At 40.8% G+C, this 22,972-nt stretch overlaps 1 protein-coding gene across 5 annotated transcripts in view; it reads right to left on the reverse strand.

The window, feature by feature from the left end:
* Nucleotides 1-22,972, reverse strand: part of MAN1A1 (mannosidase alpha class 1A member 1) — a 135,965-nt gene that overhangs the window by 4,749 nt on the left and 108,244 nt on the right. For all 5 annotated transcript variants that reach the window (XR_010308138.1, XR_010308136.1, XR_010308135.1 and 2 more), the window contains exons 7-10: nt 21,323-21,416; nt 17,257-17,372; nt 5,565-5,784; nt 4,601-4,773 (exon numbers count right to left, since the gene is read on the reverse strand). Coding sequence is in view for 1 of the 5 variants with exons in the window: in XM_064170087.1 (XP_064026157.1) it covers nt 4,601-4,773; nt 5,565-5,784; nt 17,257-17,372; nt 21,323-21,416 (603 nt within the window). In the remaining 4 variants the exon portion in view is untranslated. The remainder of the gene's footprint in view (nt 1-4,600; nt 4,774-5,564; nt 5,785-17,256; nt 17,373-21,322; nt 21,417-22,972) is intronic.

Here is a 22,972-nt window from a genome sequence, read left to right on the forward strand (position 1 = left end):
GACAATGGACCATCTGAAAACAGAATTTCTTCTCTGCACCAAGGAATGTTCTGTATGGCCAGCTAATTCTGAAGGAGAAAAGTGATCAGATGAAGGGCAAACCCCACACCCCTGGTGCTGGGAATATAAAATGTTTAGACAGTTTATACTATAACAAATTTGCTTTATTTCAAACAGGTGTCTGAAAAAGGTGCTATCTACATGTCTGTCTATGAGCCATTATTTCTTTAACTGTACTGCTTATCCAATACCTTCTTTGAATATTGTTTTATCACTACTTTGTTTAAAAATACTTATATTTTTTTCTTCGTGGACTTGAGATGAAAAGCATTCTCAACCTCTTCATATTTTCTAATAACTGTCTGGTAGCACCCAGTATAATCAAAGTGTGAAGAGAATTTAACAGGATAGTATTGAAACCAACTCATTTTTCCAGAAACAAATCTAGAAGATGGTCTTTATCCCTAATGAAAATGACAGAGTGGATTACTGTATTCACTCAGGACCACCCTACTCTATGGTGCTTGCTTTGGAAACTGGTATTGGAGCAACAATTTTCATGTTAGAGATACCTGAACATTTATCAAACCTCTATGTAGTGATGGAAGAGAATCTGTTCTTCCATTTCAGAAGTTATTACAAATCTTACTGAAGCAATTACAGGATCTGTAGATTTTACTTAAGCTAAGATGCTACATTTCACACCAGGTATGGCAAAAAGCTATGAAAAAGCATAAAGTACATCAAAAAGAAAGAAAAGAGAAACAGGCACAAAAGCACTTTCTGATGAGATGAGACTAAAGCTCACTATTAATGACTGAGGCATCCATCACCTCACCTGCTGTAAAGGTTGTTCAAGGTGTGAGTTTTGCTGTGAATAGGTACCCTAAATGTCCTTGTTGTAGCTGGAGTTGCTGTAGCCATCTGCATATATTTAGCTTGCATGTCAGGCTCTCCATAGTTTGCACTGGAGAGTAAGCTGCCCCTTGTATATTTAAAAGGGATTTTTCTCCAGGAGAAATCCTTTAAAATATATCAGGCCTATTTGTCTTTTCTTATGTGTCTTTAGGTTCTTTAATTTTCCTGGACACTTTTACTAAGTGACAAATATACTTAAGTTTAAACAAGTCATTTCCCCTGGCTGGTGCTCCTTCCTTCTCGTCTACTTCAACCTGCAGTGAATTCAAAATGCTGAACCTGTGTCTGGAGTTTCAATGTCAAACTCAAGATTATGTTTTCCAAGGCACAGCAGAAGGAGAGCTTGAACTTGAAGGATAAGGCTATATTCAAGGAAACATCTGCATTCTAAACAGGGTGAGGTAAAATAAAGGCAAATTGCATTTGTGGTTTATGTGCTTTAACACATAATTAGAGCCTTCTTTATGAGTTCATTGAACGGAGATACTGCACAGGTGCCTGCACACATTGCTATGATGGAAACTAAGAGGTTAACCTGCACCATCTGAACCATCTGGTGTTATCTACTGGATGCAAGCATGAAGCATCTTACCCTCAAAGCTACTTTCTACTGAACTGAACAGGATGTTCATGTGCAGCATTAATCAAGAGTCTTTTGTATTGTACTGTCAGCGTTGGCCTTTTGTGCCCGTACCTGCAGAGGCAAGCGATGTTCAGAGTGACAGCAGGGTAGTGGTGAGTGGGAAGAAACAATCCAGCACATGTTAATTTAGTAGTTCTCAGAATGTGAGGGTAGCTAAGATTAGTTATGCTAAAGTAATGGAAAACATCAAGCAGAGTGAAAACTGCCTGACAGTCTCTAAGTATCATAAAGGCAAAAAACAAAGGAAGTGCTATGAATTCAAATGATGTCTCACATTTATAATGCAGAAAGGGAGGCTTTCATGAGCTAAGCTGATAAAACCTTTCTGCCTTAGTAGCAGTGGATATTGCTGTTGGTCATAACTGCATTTTCTCAAGGTGCTGAGGGACATACACAATGAGCTCGGACTCGACGTAGCAAAGCAAGTTTCCCAAGTGAAAAAGACGAGGCCAGAGCATGCTTTTAGCCTATAACAAGTTTGTTCATTCTTGCTCTAGCTTTTGGAGAGTTTAGAAATCATGACTTAAAGCACAGCCTCTTTTTCTGGTACAAGACACTGGGAAACAAACCTAATGAGTTCTCAGTGCTACTGGCATGATTTGAAAACAGACATGAAACACCTGAAGAACAACTTTTTTGGAACAAAAATTGGTCTGATTCTGCCCCTTTTTTTTTCTTGTTTCAATCTCAGCTTCCTCTGGGCACAGATGTTGGTGATTAAACCAACCACAGTCAGTGTCCTGGGACTTCCCCCAAGAACAGAAGATTGGAGTGACAAGCTCTCTGGTGCAAGAATAAGCAGTAAGAGGGAGCAGAATTTACCAAATAGTTGTGAAATACTATCATGACAGGTGCTGGAATGAAAACCAACACAGTATCAGGTGGAGCTATATGGCCTACAAACATCTAGGAAGAAGAGGGGAAAAAGAAGATTTAAAGCTGACAACTGAGTGCGTAACTTCTGTGATGCCCTAAGGTTTGGTTCTGTGAAACACCCAAATGCACACTAGGCCAGGGGAAGACGGAGCTGCAGGGAATGGCAGCAGCTGCATCTCCCACACATGGGCTGTAATCCACTACCTTAGAGCTAGCCCAGACTCACCACAAGAATGTAAAACAAGGACTACTTGGGAAGTGCTGAGGAGGTAAACAAGTGCACAAATTTGAAATAAACACAAACTGAACCAGCAGGGTAAAGAATCATAATAAGGAAAACATGAGCATTGTTTATAATAATGTTATCAGTGGGGGCAGCAACAAGGACTTGGGGAAAACATCTCTTGAAAGAAGGAAGACTTGGCACTGCTGAAGCCTGGTGGGATGGCTTCCAGAAGCAGCCATTGCAAATATTTCAATTATCATCTGCCTGGGAAGACTCCAATAGTAAAATGTGTGCCTGCTTCTGGGTAGTATTAGGGAGGAAGAAAGCAAAGGAACAGCACTCTAAATGCGAGAGTGTTTTAAAAGAGAATGGCTATGGAATCAAGCAACTCAGAAGCAGATTGGTCCAGGGCCAATACAGACAACCCCTGGGGCAGGCAAGTGCAATGCTTACCTAGCTGAATACACTGTTGACTGCAGGTATGGAATGGATGTTAATATTCAAACAAGAAGTTAGAGAGTACAAGTGTAGTAGCTATTCTTTAATGGAAAACAGATTTTTACCACAACCTTCAATTCTCAGGAATATCTAATTGCTGAACTCAGAAGGCTCCTTTGCACAACACTGTTGCACACCTCATCACACAATCACAAAAGTGTTTCAGCTGGAAAAGACCTTGAAGATCATCAGGTCCAACCATTCTCTAACTACCAAATCTGGTGCTAAACCATGTCCCTTCACCACCACCTCTCTGCTGAATACTATTACAGATCTTGACTGCTGTTTAGGGAGCCAAGGAATGGGCAGATATTGTGTCACAGCCAGGTATATGAAGTCAACCCAGAAACCAGCCCCTCAGGAATAATATATGGTGTGACACAAATCCATATGGTCTTTCCTCAGTGTAGCTCAATGTTCTACAACTATTGCTGCAGGCCCTTCCAAGAAAGTTTTAATCATACACTCCTAGAAACAAGAAATGTTGGCCAAACTGACAAACAAGACAGGTTAAGTCCTCTAAAGCAATAGGAAATGTCACTGAGAACAAAATACTACACAGAGTTCTATTTCTGGCATTTATACAGGGCCACAAAAATAATGTTCCTCAAATTATTGTATCTCCAATAAGATCTCAGTCTGCTTTGAACTTCCAAATTAAGAGTGAAAGGCAGAAAACTCAGCAAGGGCAACAATAAGAGGCAAATAAGGGAACTCTACAAGTGGAATAAGGCCCCACACCTTCAGAATGAAACATAGCAAATCCAAAGGCTCTCATCCCTAACAGCAGGAGTGATTAACCAGTGACAGAAGGGAAACAAGCCAGCCAGTTTTTGCTGTATGGACTAGTCACCCTCGTGAAAGGTTTGTGCTAGACACAGACAGATGTTCAGCATGACTGGCTGAAGCTCAAAGGCTACTGGCACACAGAAATTTAAATCTAGAAGAGATTGCTATCACTGACAGCCTTCAGTCCAGATGAGTTATGCTTTTTGGAAGTGACTCATTTGTTAAATGTTTGGTGCTACCCTTCATCACTTAATTAAAATCATCTTCGTGTAATAACAGTTGAAAATACACTTCATAAAACTTATTTCCACATCCAAGGCTCAAGTCTGACCCACCTCTGTACTTCCCCTGCAGGATTACTCAACGTCTCCAGCAGTACACACATCTGACCCTGAGCTGAGAAGTATTTAAGGAGGAGAAACCACAAGGTATCTTTCTAATACACAATAGCAGCAGTATTTGGTTTCGTCACAGATGATCTACTTAGTAGGTGAGTATTTGGAAATTTGAATTGAAATGATTGGTTTAAACAAATTGGTTTAAAATAAATACCTACTCTACACCTGCTACCTGACACGCAGAGACAATTCAACAGCTCACTTCACAAGGTATTAGGATATAATAATAAAACAAGTCCAAGAGAACATTACCTCCACAGCTTCCCATCCCCACTGCCTGTACTTTGGGTCATGAGTCAGCCTCCACATATACATGTAGGTCTCTATCACTTCTGGTCGTAAGATGTAATATTTTTCATTCTGTCTTGTGGCAATGGCCTCAACACCACCGTCAAACCTGAAGGCTTCTGGTCCCAGTTTCATGCCTAGGCAACATAAAGACACATGCCAAAATGAAGGCGTTAAAAAAGGTTTCAAAACTATGTAACCTACCAAAGAGAAACTATCCTTTCATGGGGAACCAAACCAGGTTACTCAAAGAGCATATAATTCCTCAAAGATAGTCCTGATTTTAGTATTGTGTAAACAATTCTGAGTAGCAGAGAGCTGTTCCTCATAGATACCTTAGACAGAAGTTCCAGTTTGCAAAATGATGCAAATGCTTGCACTCTGGAAGTCTGCATCTAACAACGTGTGAAGTTTTTCCTTACAAGACAAGGATATTTGCTTTTCTGTATCAAACAGGGACCTGCAATGCTGCCGGGGTTATTTTGATAAGAAGCTAAAAGGATCCCAAGACCTTTGCTGCACAGAAATCCACTTTCTTTGCACAATTCTGTTGTTTGCAGCACTGTACCAATACAATTGAGAAGAAAATGATTTTCTGTGGATAAAATGTGATTAATAGTTACACTGATGCAGAAATGAAGAGGGTCCCTCTTTTATTTGCACTTGGCTCTACAGAACCTGGCAAAGTAAAGAAAGAGAGCTGTCATGTGAAGTACTAGTGTGTGTAGATCTGATTCAGGTGCACATTTATAAAGCAGAGCAGCCATTCTTCAAGCAAAGCAGCCCTTTCTCAGAAAGGCTGAAGAGTTCTCACTGCCATGCAACTTTCATTTAAGATTATACTAAAAAAAAAACCACCAAACCCAAACCCTGATGGCTGCCTTCACAGATTCAAACTGACACCAAACTCTACCGACACAGCACTTACTTGTCCGATCATAGGATTCGTGGCAAGTCCTCGCAATCTCTGCGCCCAGCTCAATGTGGTGGCCTGTCTTGTCAGAAGGGGCTCCATCTGCTCCCAGAGCAAACATGCCTCCAGCAAAACAAGTGAGATGTCCCATCTTGTGTTCCAGCAGTCCACCCTTCCACTCAGCGATGTATGTCAGCCCCCCGCTTGATTTCCGAATGAGGTGGGTCTCTATGGCCTGCAAAAGTAAATGACTTGAAACCAAAGGTACCATTTGGATTGGTAGCAAGGACATGACCGAAGGACAAAGTTGTCTTGTGTGGTGCTTGGGTCTTCTCCATGTTGCCTTTGCTTCTCAAGTAAGAAGGTTAATATTCTATGATTCTATGAACATGAGCTTAGCACGACCACAAAGGGCAGACACACCAAGACAGATTAGCATGCATTAGTAACGACGATTAATTTTGCTACAGCTCCGAGCAAGTTACACAGTTTATTTTAGTAAAATATTGGAAAGGGCAAAAAAATACAAGTTCATTTAAAAAACATTTCATATCTTTCCCTAACTGAGGAATTTTAGCTAATTGCTCTTTTGATGGTGATCAGCCATCATTTCAGTTTCAACACCTCCCACTTCAATTCTGACTTAAAGGATGCAGGTTTTGACATAATTTCCTATCAATTATATGCAGACACCTCTCATGAGTGCACTGAATCATGTTAGACCTCTGAGTCTATCTAGCATCCCCCTCCCAGGCTGAATTCCATTGCAGTTATCAATCAAGTGTGAGGTCTCACTGAGATTTCTAGAAAAAACTCTACACATCTCCTAGAGAGAATTAGCAGTTGGTGCCATTAGCAATGTATGGTGACTGATTACAAAATTCAGGAAAACAACCTTCCCTTGTGGGAGGAACAGAATTAAAACAATTGAGGAAATGTAGAAGAGCACATTAATTAGAAGCCCACACAGAAAGTAAGCTATTACTCTTTAAAGGGTAATGGAGAGGAGACGAACAATGCTATCATGCATTCAAGTCATCCAGCAGTGCTCTGCCTTGTTCTTTTGAAATCCTAAGATCCAGAAACAGTACTCAACATGCACTGTACAAGAGAAAAAAAACATGAATAAAACTATTAACTAAAAAGCCAGGATGTTAAAAACATATTATAAAGAGAAGGTATTGACTGGAGTTATTTCTTCCCATATAAACATCTGGAAAGGTGGTTTTTCTAAGCAGGGAAAAAACCTCTGCAGTGGAAGCATCAGCACAGCAATTGCAGGAGTTTTACTTGGTAAATTGTTCTTTTTTCACTTGTGCTAACAACATCACGTTGAAAACTACGCTGTTTTCCACCAATCTCAGTGTAGCACACCTAGTAAGAATGTTTTCTGCCCAGCTCCGGACCCACTATTGTCTCAAAAAACTCCTCCTCCCCTGTGTTTCCTTCCTCGATTGCATGTTTTTAGCACTGAAGTCTTAGTGAAAAGCAATACCTAAATTCTAAAGGAGCAGCTAAATAATGAAGAGTCTTGTGCTTTAAACAAATCCTGCATAATTTAACTTATAATATGAAGAATTAAATAGAAAAGGAGGAAGGTGGGAAAATAGTTTCTCTAAGCATGCAAACCACAGATCCTGCTGTGGAAGATGAAAGAATCACAGAGGCTGAGTAGGTGTCAAGCTAATTGGTGGTTGTGTATTCCAAGTACACATAAAAAAGCTTTTCTGTCAGGTTAGGAAACTAGTAGTGGAATATCCAGGTACTTTAAAACAACCACAATGTTCCTTAAAACATATCTTCTGTGCTCATTTGGGCATAAAATATTTGAATTTATAATTGAAGAATTGGCAGAACAGAGTTCAAAGAACTTGCTACAGAAAAATGTATTAATGCATAAACAAGCAAAATCGGTGAGGAGATAGAAAGAGCTGGAAAACTTCCAGAACCTTGCAGAGTGCTGTTTGTATTCTTATTGAATTGGTTTGCATTTGGTAACGTGGTGCTTTATGGTGAAAAAGACACAGCAGCTTAGTGGGAAAGAGCTTTCAGACTATTTAGGCAGTCAAAAAAACGCCAAACCTAAATTACCTAAAGCCAAGTTCAGAAATGGAAAGATTGTTCAATGAAATGCCAGCAACTTTTGGTATCCCCATCTCATCAAATCAACTCTTCTAGCAGATCATCCACAGGTTACTTACCTGTTGAGTCAGCATGTACTTTATAAAACCCAAACAAATAGACTGGTGACTAAATTCACCTGTATTTTATATAATTTTACTTTTTGATCAACAATTTGTGAAAGACAGAGCTAAGTATTTCTGTACCTGACAGAAAAAGCAGCAATCCTTCATCTTCAGAAGTACAGTGACTACACCAGAGCTCATTTTTATGGTATGAAAACAAGTTTGGTAACATCACTTAGTTTTTTAGAGGTGTTTCCCTCAAGTTTAAAGCTCAGGATAAGACAAAAAGATTACTTCAACTTGGGAAATTCTGAAGTTATTCTAAACCAAGTGGTGTTGAGAAACTAACAAAGTGAAGTTAATTGGTGCTAAGGAGGTCATAAAAATCTGTTTTCAAATGAATTATTCATGCTTAAAGCAACTAATCTTGTGGGCTTGCTTAGTGGGTCCTATCAAGAACTAGTACTTATGCCTATTAAAAGTTATTTTTATAATGTATCTTATTTAAAGCTATTTTTATTAGGTAATTATTTGACAGATTACAGACTTGCAATTGCCTTGTCAGACTTTGGGTGATCTTGGGTCCCTAAGTGCTAGATAAAGATACATACATTGGAATAGGTACAATAAGGAGCATTTCTACCTAAACATGAAAACCTAATAACCTTTGAGATGTACAAACGACCTTCAGAAGCCATGAACCCAAGTGTGCCCAAGTCTATGAATGCTTAACAAACTCTTATTCTGAAAGACAGGAAAACTAACTGTAACTTGGGAAAGCCTAAACTTCACTTGGACTCAACAGTTTGTACAAGTTGCATGATTAAACTGATGCCAACCAAACAGCTTCTGTGAAGTCAGGAAGGCCAAGGAGTGTTTTTTCCCCAGGCAGTTGGTATCTGTACTCATGGTATTGAATGGTGCACCCCCAGAGCTCACAAAACCACTACCAGGAAAATTACAGCTGGACTGTCAAAAGCTTTAACTCAACCTGAGAAGTTTCTTCATAGACCTTTTATGGTCTGAGCTAGACAAACTGTTCTCACTTCAGTAAAGCCTTTACACAAATTACTGTTTTTTCCCCATCTTATCAGACATTATATAGAATAACCACTGTAGAAACACTGAGCACTCCATCAGAAACACTATCACTCCTTTTTACAGTTTAAACTGTGACTTGGATGTACTTTGTGTCACTCCTGGCACCTTCCTCCTGAGTTGGCATGTTGAGATAATGCCCTGGCTACCACCACGCTGAGAGAGACTGCAGTGTATGAGGCATTATGAATTGTTTCGGTCACAGGATCGCACACTGCATGTGTGTGTGGCCTCTGCTAATGACAGTGCAGAAAAGGAACTCAACTTTCCCAAACCTGATTTCTTCCCTCTCCTGCTTCCTTAGGGCAGCATTGTTTTGTGTTTTTTGCTCACCACCTTATCAACCTTTACATTACACTGCCAGGCCTCACACTTACAACATTAAGCAAAACTGGTCTCTCCTAATAAATACTCATTTTCCTTCCATCAGTTCTTCACTCCTTAAAGCTTCTCACATAGCTTAAATGATGTCTTTGCTACCCCCTGCCTCAACCCTAATTTGATTTTGTGATTGGAAAGGCCTTCATCTTCCCTTTGAGTTGTTAAGAACACTGAACTGGAACACTTTCAGAAAAACACAGAGGACCCAGAACTTGACTCACTGTTCAGTTGTGTCAAAAAAACCAACCCAATCAACAAACTTATTTTTAAATAGAGGGAATTTTCTTGGTAGATTATGCAGGCAGGTAATAAAAGTCTGAACAAAGATGCCTACAGAGCACAGATGGAGGCTTCTCAGGACAAATGTCCTGCACTTCAAAGCTGCTCAATTCGAAATAGTTTTAAGAAGTGAATTCTGCTAAAGGAGCAAGGGATAACAAGAAACAAACCTCAACATGCAAGCTAAAACTGCACCGCTACTTCCTCTAGCACTTAGGCATATTATCTCTCCTTTCACAGCAACTAAGTATGACTAATGACTCAGTAAGTGCTGCTACTTTAACAAAGCCCAGGTGTTTTCGTTTACCACCTCAAGATGTCACTGTAGCTGGAGATAAAGCTGCAAATAACAGTTATGGATTTCCACACCTTAACAGAAGTCAAACGTCAAAAACATGATCCTACCTCTAAATTCCCATTATTTACGATCATAGAATGGTTTGGAAGTGACCTTGAAAATCATCTAGTTCTAACTGCCCTGCCGAAGGCAGGAACACCTTCCAATAGGCTGCTCAAAGCTCCATTCAGCCTGACCTTGGACACTTCAAGGGAGGGACCATCTCCAAGCTCACTGGGCATCCACCAGTATCCCCAGGTCTTTCTCTTTATTTGGGGGACAGTTATAACTCTGTAGGCTACTTTGGGGAGAATTACAGCTCTGCAGTTTACTTCACAACCAAGCACTATAAATTACTTCAGTCCAATCTTTTAATATCTTCTTCTTCCCCTAGAAATCTTCTTCATAAACTGTATTTTGACTGAATAGCACCGTGTGACACAGTAACTCAAAGATGTCTAATGTCAACTGCTTGCTTATTTCAATATTTAAGGCTTGCACCAATACATTTTGTAGCTTGGAAGCAGCACACAGCAGGCAGGTCAGGATTACTGCAGTTTTGCATGCTGTGAGCTTATAAGTCAAGTGCTTTGTTATCTTGACTTCAAAGTTCTTTCCCTCATATTTTTTGTGGATACTTCTCTTCATCAATCTTCCTAATTCATCCAATTTATGCAAAGTCTCAATGAGTTTATAATGAAACGTTTTAAGATGTGCATTTTGCCATTATCACAGCTGGTTTGGAGAGGGCAGAAAAACGTTGTGCATTTCAAAACCAATAACTTTGTATTTATTTGTTGATTCTGTTTTCTTAAATACTGTTCATACCAGTTGGTAAAGATGCATTATGAGATGCATGAACCACATGAAAATAAACTAGGATGGAATAGGAAGTTCAAGAGTTCAAGCCCTTGTTACCACTTATTTCAATGCTTCTGCCAATGAAAACTGGTTTCTCCTTATCCTGAGGTCCTCTCTGTTTATCAAACTAGGCCTTAAAGATCAAAATGAAGTGTTCATTTGTTTCAACACAACATATATTGTAAGCAATAAAGCACTTGCTGCTTTTGGCCTTAAGATGCCTGACACAGACAAACTCACATGTGAAATTAAATGCAAATGTTCATAGTGGAGATGCCTACCTTTTGTAAACGGAAACACTGGCAAGTATTTAACTACTGCAGTACTAATCCATCTGATAAATAACAAACATTAAGTTAATGGGGAAATTTGATAAGTTACTTTGGACTAAAAATCTAATTATGATTTTTTTTCCACCCCCACTCCTTATAGATCTCTTCATGTCTAAGAACACAAATGCTCTTGCAATAAATGCACTTAATGCTGTTTGCAACCAGAAGGCTGTATTTATTCATATTCTTAAAATAGTATTAATGGAATTGCCTGACTCAAAGCAGTCTCAAAATGCTACTTGATACATTTTCTGAACATCATGGAATATCTGTGGCTCCTGACAAGCTTTTTTTGCTGTCAAAAAAGGATGGGAAAATAACACAGGCTCTAAGGATGTGGCTGCTCTGAGGACAAGAACAAAGCCATGAGTCCTCTCACAGGACTTTCTCTAGTTAAAATCCTCCTTAATGAGTTTTAACAGCATTACAGCTTGCTGCTTCTCCTGACAGTCCATGGACATTTTAATAAGTACTTTCTGTAGTCCAAAAAATAGACATCATGCAGCTATAAGTAAATTATTAACAATTTCCAACTCTGCAGAAGCCTGTCCTTAGTCTTGATGCTTTCTGTAAACAGTTTAAGAGAGCCTCAAAGCTCCTGTCAAGAGGAGAACCACAGAGAAGAGAATAAAAAGGAGCAGCAAATCCTCTGGATGCTCTTGTCTGTTAAGCATAATGAATCTTGCGCTCCTATCCTATCACTGTGTGCAGAACACCAGTGCAGCTGAGTGATAAATATTTTTAACAGAACAGCTGACAAAATATGTAAATAAACTGCCTGCTTATTCATTTTTACACATTTAAGCTGTAGATAATACTTTCTCCCCCCCTCAAAATAAAGTACGCATTGGGAATGCTGGGTCCCCTGTGCCAACTGTTTTGTGCTGAGGATGGGCTCCTGTTGCACCATCCTGCTGCCCTCTTTCCTTCAATGCCAAGAAGCACTTCAGTACTGAATGGCCAACTCATTAACATCCTTTCAGCTACACCCAGTACGATAAACCACTCTAACTGAGTTGCTGCAGTTCTGTTACTGTCCATATTGGTTACGTAGTTTTGAAGATCACTCCAGTCACAAAGCAAATTGCTACAAGCAACTTCATGGAAAGTGCAATCGGCACAGATCAGCCAGCAGGATGTCACCAGTGGAACAGACCCTCGAGAAGCTCTGGAGATGAAAGGACCTGTCAGGACCATGTTTTCTGGTTGCTAACAACACTTTGTTCTCTCCTTCATTTCAGTGAGAAAAGAGTCTACATGGATTCGGTGTATTTATCTGAAAGGCTGAAGTTACAACAGCTCTCACTACTTCATGCTGAAAATTAAATGCACTCCCACCTCCACCAAAGTCAAACCCATCTAGTTTTGCCCAAGCACAAACTCACTATATCAAGACTTATGTCAGAAGTTAGCAATGTGCAAACCACTAAAGTTACTAAAAGAACTTAAAAGGGCTCCTACTTGCGTTCTTTCTTAACATCCAAAATTCTGAGGCTGAAATTGACTTTTTCTCCTTTTACCTTTGGATAGCCACAGAAGGTGAAGGCATTTCTTTCAGGACTGCTGTTGGTATCTAGCAGGGAACAGCTGTGGCACTGCTTCCCAGCATCAGTTTTCCTTTCTGTTATTTCTACTTCCGTGTGCTAGGTTCTCCAGAGAGCGCGCGTTGTCTTCTGACAGTCTTCTGAGTACTTTTTAGCCAGTAAGAAAAGAATTAAACAACCTAAACATCTACAAGTGAACTACCCTGTCTAAAGGTCAACTCCAGATCACAGAGGCTTTACCTGTCCAGTACCACAGGGCCACCGTGGGCTGCAATGAACTGAGATGCTTGGGAAGTGGCAGCGAGGGATTTTCCCTCTTCCTGTGAAGTTCTCCTGGGCTGAGTTACTTCTAGAAATACACTGAGATGGGGATGAAAGCAACATAAGAGAGAAAGAGATGAAACTACCTGAGGGGTGGTTGTGGCCAGGAGGAGGTTGCTCTCTTCTCTCAAGTGGCCAGCACCAGAATAAGAGGACACAGCCTCAAGCTACGTCAGGGGAGATTTAGGCTGGAGGTGAGGAGAAAGTTCTTCACTGAGAGAGTCATTGGACACTGGAATGGGCTGCCCGGGGAGGTGGTGGAGTTGCTGTCCCTGGAGCTGTTCAAGGCAAGATTGGACGTGGCACTTGGTGCCATGGTCTAGCCTTGAGCTCTGTGGCAAAGGGTTGGACTTGATGATCTGTGAGGTCTCTCCCAATCCTAATAATACTGTGATACTGTGTGTGTGAAATACTTGAGATGCAGAAAGCTTGCAGCAGTAGGTATAAATGTAATGGGAAAACAAGGACCATGTACCTGACTGCAGGACACCAAGTGAGTCAACCTATTACAAGGAGTAGAGGGAAAACTGCCCCTCAGCTTAGCAAGTGAGGGCTGACCTATGCAAGACAGGAGGATTTGCACAGTTGCTTTTGACCCTGCTGCCACTAACTGGATGTCAGTGAATGCACAAGGTCCTCTTTGTTGCTCTGTATGATTACATTCTCCTACTAAACCTGCAGAGACATGTCTCGAAGGTAACTGTGTTAAATGAAAAGAGTGGGATGGTTCCTATCTCGGATGCTTGCGAAGACTAACATTATTCTACAGGCAGTTATGCCCTCAAAATATGACTGGAAGATGAATGCCAGTTTGCTCTGTAAATAAATGTTGTATGCTACCCACTGCAACCAGCTGAAGATCTCTTATTTCCTCTATTATATGAAACAGGACATTACATGCATTGCTTTTCAAAGGAGAAAAATAACTTACATTAAAAATACATTTGCTTGTCTTTTTGTGCAAATTCTAGAGTTTATGAATCCTCTGATGGCATTATAAATACACATTCATCTCAGACTCTGGTATTCAAACCAAGGCTCTCTGTCCCTTTTCCCATTAGAAATAAACTCTTCTTTAAATGGCACCAGCCACAAGCACATCTTATTCACAGCAAGCAGAAAAAGTTTTAAAATCTGGTTTGACATCTTAGTTATTGCTTTTAACTTCAGTCATAAAACACTCTATAGGTGCTACAAAAATCCTAACAGAGAAAAAAAAAAGCACATCTTTGTTTTGATATGAGTTACAGAACAATGTAAGAAATAATCCCCAAGCTTTATCTAAATAAATTTCAGCTGTTCACAGTGAGCTCTAACTCGCCATATATTTTCATTTGTGGTTTCTGGATGGGAGAAGATATTAAATTAGGCATCAAACCCTCACATCTCTCTTTTGGAGTTTGGTGGGTATGTGCTGGACTGAACGGTCAGAAATAATCAGGCTGTTCCCTCTGGCACAGTCTTTAAAAGATTCTGACAGCGTCAGGGGAAATTTATCTAAGAAAATACAAAGTAGACTCCAAATGCCCAAACCATGTAGGCTCAGTCATAGAGGAAGCCTGCTGCTTGTGCAGGCACTTAAATTAGCTTTAGTTTAGATAAGTGATCGATAGCAATGAAGCCAGTAGCAGGATGGATTTCAAAAGAGGCTAGTTACTGGTGAAGAACCTGCACCTCAAAGGAGCCCAAACTGCCTGCAGCTGGTGTCAGACTGCAGCTTCTCTGCTGCTTTCTGCACAAGCTATGTTACAGCATTGAGCTATATCCTCACATACGGCGTGTACACTTACCTCTTTGGTACACAACTCTCTCAGTACAGAGAATGCAGAACACAAGATTGATAAAATTTGGGTTGGAAGGGACATTAAAGATATCCAGTTCCAACCCTCCTGCCATGGCCCACATCTCCCACTAGACCAGGTTGCTCCACGCTTCATCCATCCCAGCCTTGAACACCTTCTGGGAGAGGGCATCCATGACCTCTTCTGGGCAACCTGTTCCAGTGTCTCATCACTCTCACTGTAAAGAGCTTCTTCCTAACACAAATGGCATTGCTCAGACAGTGCTGGAAACAGTGTTTGACCATCGGTGCAGCAAAATCTGCAGTCAAGGATCTGGCCCTTTCAGACCCTGTTAGTCTGGACAGACACAATGTTGTCAACTCCTGAGCTAGTACTACTGAAAATATTAAGGTAACAGGTGCTTTAAATACCATCATACACAGCAGAGATGAGCCCCTGCCAGTGACACTACTGCATTTAGCGATGATGCTGAGCAGGCAATTCTGCTCCAACAGCTCAGTTACAAGCAGGAAGAACTGGCTACACAGTGTGGTGGCAGCTACCACTCCTGCTCCCCACTGGGGACCCCAGCATGACTCTGAAAACTCTGCTACCTGAGGAGGCTGTTATTCTGCTGTAGGTGAGCTGGGAGCTTAACCAAAGCCCTGCTGCTGCACCCTGCAACAACACACCTGGGAGCACTCCTGGCACTCTTCCCTGATGATCAGGCAACAGCAGGTAGCTCTTCAATTGCTGAGTGCTTTGAGGTGGCTCAGGAGGAAGCCAGGCACAGTGCAGCTGACAAAGAGCAACACATTTAGTCCTGCAGTGAAGGGAAGAGAGGTTTCCTGTTGCCTCCAGTTGTGCTCGGGCGAAGGTGAACCCTCAGCCTCAGTAGAAGAAGCCCAGCACTGGCCATTGAGGCACTGGGCTAGCATGGACCAGCTGGGATCAACTCAGGGGCTGCTCCCCAGCAGGATGGGAGGCAGTGCACTCACAGGCCTGCCAACGAGGGTGATGGACTTACCACACTCTGGCTATTCCACCTGCAGTGGTTTCTAGAACAGCTGCACCAGCAGAAAGGCTGTGTCTATGCACTAGCACTTACCTGTGTAAGAATGTATCCCGTGGAAGTGGAAGACTAGGAGCAGTTTTGAGGTGGATCAGAATGCCCTCCATGGTGAGATGAACTGATATCACATTATCAGCCATTCTGTTCACTCTTTTTGGCTGCCAACCTAATAGTTGAGCTATTACAGTGTCGCTGTTCTTATGTTATAGCCTCAAATGCACTCAAATCTAATTTAAAACCCACCTTTTGCTCGGAAACTGAAACCATGGCAGGGAAGAAAATGAGGCCAACTGCATCTAAACCTGCACTTACAAAATTAAAGGCAGAATTTCATTAGCAAAGGTTATTGGTTGTCAAATTTATTACCACTAGGAGATCACGCCCTCCCTCAAATCATCACATTGGACTTTCCTCTCTAAAGATGAAAAAGGCAGATGCAAAGAGCTAGGGTTGTACTTTAGTCACTGCTTTGTGGTATTTGAGGGAACAGGACACTTTTATCTCTTCCCTAGGGATGGTGCACTTCCAGAGGTATTAAAGAACAAGCAGATATTGTTTAGCATCTTGAAGCCTTGTCCAGAGAGGCACTTTACATACATACAGTTATTAAGAGACAGAAGTTTGGCCCTAGAGAGTTTCCTGTCAAAACAGATGAAAGGATGGGTAAAAAAGAAATAGCATTAGTCTCTTTTATATATATAAATACATATATATAAAAGCAATGAACAGGGAAAATAGGTCATTTGCCCAAGACTGGCAGGAAAGCCTGTCAATATCAATTTAAACTTAATACTTCTCAAGTCCCAGTCTGGTGTCAGAAACCCATTATTCCTCCCAAAAGGGCGTATTAAGGAAATGGCATCAATAACAAAGTGAACTACAGACCAGAAGGATCATAAATAAAATACCACACAAAAATGAAACCGTGAATTGGAAACTTGCTCCAGTCCAATTTGAAAGCCTGATTGTTTCACAGAAGCTGGCAAATATAAGCCTTGTGTAACCCAAAAGTCCCCCTGCAACAAGCCTCTCTATTTGCATTTACCATTCTCTACCACGATGCATTGCTCATCCTGTTGACCACAATCCAAATATGCTAATGGCTGAACTGTGAGGTGGAAAGACAAGAGAGGAATTCCCATCTGGATATAAGGAAAAAGGGAAGCCTGAGGGAAGAAGAACTGAACTTTTATCCAACGGCTACCTCTAGGCACGTTTTCTGTTGCATGTTTTATACTCTTCTTCTCCAGTATCAGAGAGAAGTGAGTGTATTGCAGTTGGGGGAAAAAATGGCTATGCTTTAAGACTCTCCCCTTTCCCACAGTGTCTGCATTGCTCCAGCATTTATATTTGATGAAGTCTTTTCAAAAGAGAAACTAATTCTCTAAAAAAAGAAACCAAAACACATTGTGATGCCAAAGACATAAATCTCTCACCCTGTCCCCAGAGTCTGCCTCTGGTGGATTATTATAGATTAGATTATTATGGAAAGGAAGATTTAAATATTTTATTTACCTGAACAGCATCATAATACATATTCTTGCCTTCTTCATCTGTCTTGTCAGACATCAGCCATGCCTTGAGCAAATATTCATAAAAGCTATCCCCAAGCCCTCCAATGGAGACGTGATCTTAAAAGGGAAGAAAGAGATTGAACAGCAATTTCATCCGCAGCCTGGGCAATAAAATTCAACTCCAGTTTGAAACCATGCATTTGATGATTTCCTACAACAATCTTTAATAAATCTAAGTTTTTCCTGAGGTTCCAGGCTTAACTGCTATATATAGAGAACCATTTCTTAAATTGCCAACTTTTTCATCAAGTTAAAGCACTGCAGTCATTTAATATCCACAAATGCCACAGGAGTTCGTGGCAAAGAAGTAAGGATTTATATGTTTAATATCTAATTCATGTAGTCTATCCCCCACAAAAATGTGTTAATTTAAGTTCTTTCAGTATCTAAAACTAGGAAAAACAGTAGAAAGTGCTCTCTAATTTGATAAAGGCTTTCCTCTCTTAACATGCAGGCATTGTTTTTATTTGCTCCATTACTCACTACTGCACCATTTAAGTCATTTCATAAAACCAAAGGAAGCCAGAAGGTTTTAGCTCCTTACTGCAGAGCTGAATTCCAGGTTAATTAATGGTATTTCAAAATGTCCATCCATATGTTCAAAAAGAAGTCTGGAACATCTGGCTGCTTTCAGAACTCAGTAGTGGTTCTGGAAGGCACAAAAAGACTTTGCCACGTCTGCAGAAGATTATTGCTCTCACACTGTTTTACTCTGCCTGATGCTTACGGTGTGAAATGATTTGAGTTACAGATGCTGTTATTATTCAGCTATAGGAATTTAAGATGTGGCCCTGAAACACACAAGTCAGACTGTTCCATGTCAGTTGCACTGCTGATGTGAAAGTTAGTGATGCTCTCAGCTGTTTGCACAAGCTGGACTCACTTGCTATTCAGGAGGCTAAAAGATTCTAGGTGAAATTTTAATGAGCAATCATGATTTCAGCACAGCTCTCCTAAACACATGAAATACTACAACTACATAAGCATATATATACACATATATATGCAAAGTGTTTATTTAAGTTCCATTAAACTAAGAACACCACTTGGAAGTTTTCTTTTTTAGTTTGGTGCTGTCTGGTAGCCTTAAGAGATTTGGCATTTATCCAGTCTTTAGTGAGAGGATTCCAGAGTGCTTTGTCAGGACTACTCAAGGGGTCTGCCTAAGATAGCCAGGATGGAGACACAGTTGCATATATCATGCAGTAAGTCTATAAGGAAGGAGAATATACCACACAGCACAAAATTCTGCACATGAGAAAAGCAAGACACACAGAGTAATGCAGCCTTGTGAAGCGAGATGCAGAGGCTTAGTGGCACAGAGCTCACACTCCCCAACATCTAACTCTGATCTTAGCTTCTAAGTCATGGCACTGTTGGTGAGATTCAGAAGAACACAGAGAATTTATTTTTAATCTGTTCAATATCTTCTCCTCATTGATTGCATTCTGAATAGATTGCAAAACCATGCAAATGTAGAAAATACACTTTTTCCCCCTCTTTCCAACCTGTGTTAGAGAGTTTTTTTCCTCCATGAGCCTGTGACACACAAAAAGTACTTTAGTTTTCCAAACTCCTGCTGCCCCTTTGCCTAACAAATCCATTGCACTATCGAACGTGGGTTATAAAGGGCTTCTCCCCCACCCCTTCCTCTTTTGAATTATATATATTAAATTTCTGGAAGTAATACACCATTTAATTAATTAAATATTCATAATCCAAAAGGAGAAGCAGCTTCCTTGAAAAAGTAAAACGAGAACACCTTCTGTGATCGAAGGCTGATCTTTGAACAGCAGCATTTAAATGACCTTTATGGTTTCCTAAATAAATTACCATAGAAACCTCTGACATTTGCAAACTAAATAGCACAAGCACAGTTTCATCAATAATAAGCCCTGTTATTATATACATTATTGCAGCAGACAAATCCAATTGACGCATGCTGAAGCAAATCACTGTCGGTTTACTGTCAAAATAACAAGGGCTAAATGAATTTACAGGAACAATGGCAGCGATCCAGCAGCATCCTTCACAGTTACAGCATTGCTAAGAGAAGAAATCGTCACAAACTATTCTTCCCTCTCCACTTGACATGTGAGAGAGAATACTTCTGGCTTGTACCAATCAAAAGTCTAGGTTTTGGGTTTTTTTTTCCCCTTTCCTCTCCTGTTGTAATCAACTGAAAACAGCCTAGAAAAGCAATCTGAACTAAAACATCTCTCCAACTGATCTTCTGCTAGAGGGGAAAAATAGAAATAAATCAGTGTCTGCAAATGAAGGCAACTGAGTTGGAAGGTGCAACAAGATCGAATTTGCTGCTGCTGCTTCAGCACGCTAGGGGCTGACCTGCATCAGCCTCTGTGTCCATCATCTGCCTGTGCAGGAAGCCATTTCTTCATCAACACTACATGCTGTTGGAAAGCAAAACTGGTAGAAGCTGTAAGGTTTCCTGGTAGTTGATGTGAATGAAAAGTACAGAAGACAAAACTGCATTAAAACCAGGCAGAGTTTACTGCTCTAAAATAAGACAGAGCCATTCAGGGTGTCAGCCCCCAGAAAAAGCTGCCTGCAATGCAGTTCACCAAAACCTGACTTTTTGTGGCTGACTGAAGCCAAGCAAGGAGGTAACTGGACCTGTCTCACAGATGCCTAGGTGGCCTACAAACCAGTGCCTATGGCTGTGGGATCAACACTTCCAGTGGGAAGGTTCAATGTTTTACAAAGCTATGCTGAACCCAGATGGGTATCTAGAGAGCACACACCTCTCAGGTTTGTAAATGTATGAGTTCAGGCCAACAGGGCAACTGGAGTCAGTGGTTGTGCAAGCTGAGCTGACACAGGCCCTGTGGCATGGTGACCCAAAGGAAGCCTCAGAGATGAGAGGACTAGAGGGCTTTTGAAAATGACGGGCATACATCTAACTTGCAGAGGGAAATGGCCCTTGCACTGATGGGACAATAAACCAAAACCTTTTGGACATCTTTTTAACTGAGAGTGTGGCACAGAGCATTTAAAAAGCTGTTTTCTGCAATGGAACACTTGTTCTTGTCTGTCTAGGTTATGGCCACTCCCAAAAGAACTCTAGAACTTCACTTCCAACATAGCTGCATCCTAATCAAACTACTGCATTCAAAAACTTCTCCAGTCCTTTCCCTCTCCTGTATTGCCTGAGAGTCTACAAGACCATCTTGGTCTTTTCTGACCCAGACAGTATACTGTTCTTGTTCTCTTTCAGTAATGTAGGGAGTTAAAAATACAGGAACCATGAGCCACATGAACGGAATGCTGGCTAAGAAAAGTGAAAACAAGAAGTAGGGTCTCAGAACCATGGTACTGCACACTATGCAGGTTTTGAAGGTGTTCTGAAGACTGGAGAAGACAATGTACAAGCAGAAAAGGCTTGGTCATCAGGAAAAGGCTACGAAGTTCACATACATCCAAGATTTTATTATGCCCTTGCCCTTCCAGCTTAGGTGTCTCCAATAGTGGTTCCAAGGGGATTTATGCCACGACACAATTCTGTTTAGTTTGCTTCCTCAGTTGTTCACATTAAACTTCAACAGAAATCACAGCTGGCATTAACTTGAAAGACTTATTTTAAGTGTTTTATCTTCAGTGGAACCACACTACTCTAAAAATATGGAATTTGATTCAGACAAGCTGATAATGTTTCCTTAAACAGCTACTTTAAAGAGTGCTTTAGATTTCTGAATAGAAGTCTTTTGTAGTCTACAAATTCCTTTCCATATTCAGACATTTCCCTGCTTGCACAAGCCATGCTGAAACATCAAAGAGAAGTGCATTAAAATATAGCAAGTAGGGGTTATTATTTTTATCTTTGTACATTTTTTTTACATTGCATACAGTCTCAGACATAACATGAGGTTTTACACTTAACAGAAGCTCTCTATATAGAAACCCCTGATAACAGTGACTGAAAGAAGGTAATAACTGCGAACAGCAGGCTGATAGATAAGTCTTAGCAACCAAAGAGATGATCTACTTACGCTGGCCCCACTGGCCACTGCTGGGGTTCAGGTAGTTGGGGTAAAGGCCTTCTGGTTTATCCAGTCGATTTAGGACTTTGCGAATGTTCATCACCTGTTGGAAGGGCACAAGACACTGAGCACTGAGCCACTCTCTTCCTCAAAAGAAAAACAGTATCAGCACGTAAAGCAAACAGTACAAACACCCCCCAAAATAAAGGAACTACCTTATTCAGTGCACACACCTGTGCAATCACATTACAATTAATAGAGACTAAGCTGCTATCACCACGTAAACAAGCTCCTCGGGAGCTCTAGGGTTTCTGTGTCAAGTGTCAGTAATGAAAGAACACAACAAAAGGAAGCTCTGAAGTTCAAGACTTGCCACATGGAGTATCTTGCCCCCTCACACAATGGTGAAGCTCATGGGGACTAGGTGCATCAACTAAACCCAGCTCCTTCAGCATTACATTCCTCACAGATACAAATCAGAAGTGGTACTCAATATTAAGCGCATCATCTAGTTCAGATGCAGAAGTGAATAGTAAAGCATTGATGCCTGGAAAACAGAGCTTCATACCACCAGCTAGCCTACCAGCAGTCCATGCACCTGCTGGCACTGTCAAGGAGCCTGCTGCAAATGAGAGGCCCAGGGAAACTATTATGGTCCAGATGTTCTGCAGCTGGAGCCATCCAGCAGCACAATCCATTGCTAATGGAGCAAGTTGGGAGAATGAAGATACTGAGCACCACAGACCAGAAATCACAACAAAATGGTACTGACAGCTTCATTATAACACCCTGAATGTCTGGAGATCAAGTGAGCTAGCTGCTGAGATAAACTGGCTCACATCGAGCCACAGAAGGATCTCCGCTGTGGTATCCAAACTGCCTTCTGCATCTTGATGCTGCACTGCTCACAGACATGACCCAAATGCAGACTGCAACAACTCCTAGATGCCATTTAAAGAATTCCTCCATGAATACTTCTAGGCAAAGCTTACTCAAATGTTTCTTCATCAAGCATACCAGCCCTGGAATGGCTTGCCTTGGAGAGCTGTGGAACCACAAGCTCCAGAGAGTTTTAAGAGCAGCTCACAAACAGATGTCCAGCATCTTGCAGCTATAGCTCCATGTCATTTTGCAAGAGAACTCTAGGCTACAATTTATAACATATGCACTTTGATCACACTTCAATTGTCTCTTAATAAACCAGAGGCTAACAAATTACCTTAAATGTCTAAACCAATAAAAGTTACCCAGTAAGTTTATTTCTGGCTGTGCCAACTTCCCCCATTCCTCCCCACCTTTGGTTTAGATTTGTTCATGAGAAACACTGCCTTGGAAATCACCCATAAATACATTAAAACCACTAGGAGATTGTTTCACAAAATTTACTCCAGTGCTGACAATTGCAGCAAAGTGATTTGGCCCTTTAAGTTTGGCACAACTTACATTCATCTGAGATTTGACCACTGCTTTTAAGTTTACTGCTAAAGTGTCATTATTAATTAGATTATTAACAGGTAATCTAAGTTCTAGCTATCGTGGGGCATTTGTAGTATGAACACAACATTAAAACAAATGGAAGTTTAAATTAGGAAGAAAATAAAACTGAAGAGAAATGATGCAGTGGATCATAAAGAAGAGGAGTCACTACCAACACGTCAA

The sequence above is a fragment of the Pogoniulus pusillus genome, chromosome 33 (genome assembly GCF_015220805.1).
Source record: "Pogoniulus pusillus isolate bPogPus1 chromosome 33, bPogPus1.pri, whole genome shotgun sequence".
NCBI classification, from domain to species: Eukaryota; Metazoa; Chordata; class Aves; order Piciformes; family Lybiidae; genus Pogoniulus; species Pogoniulus pusillus.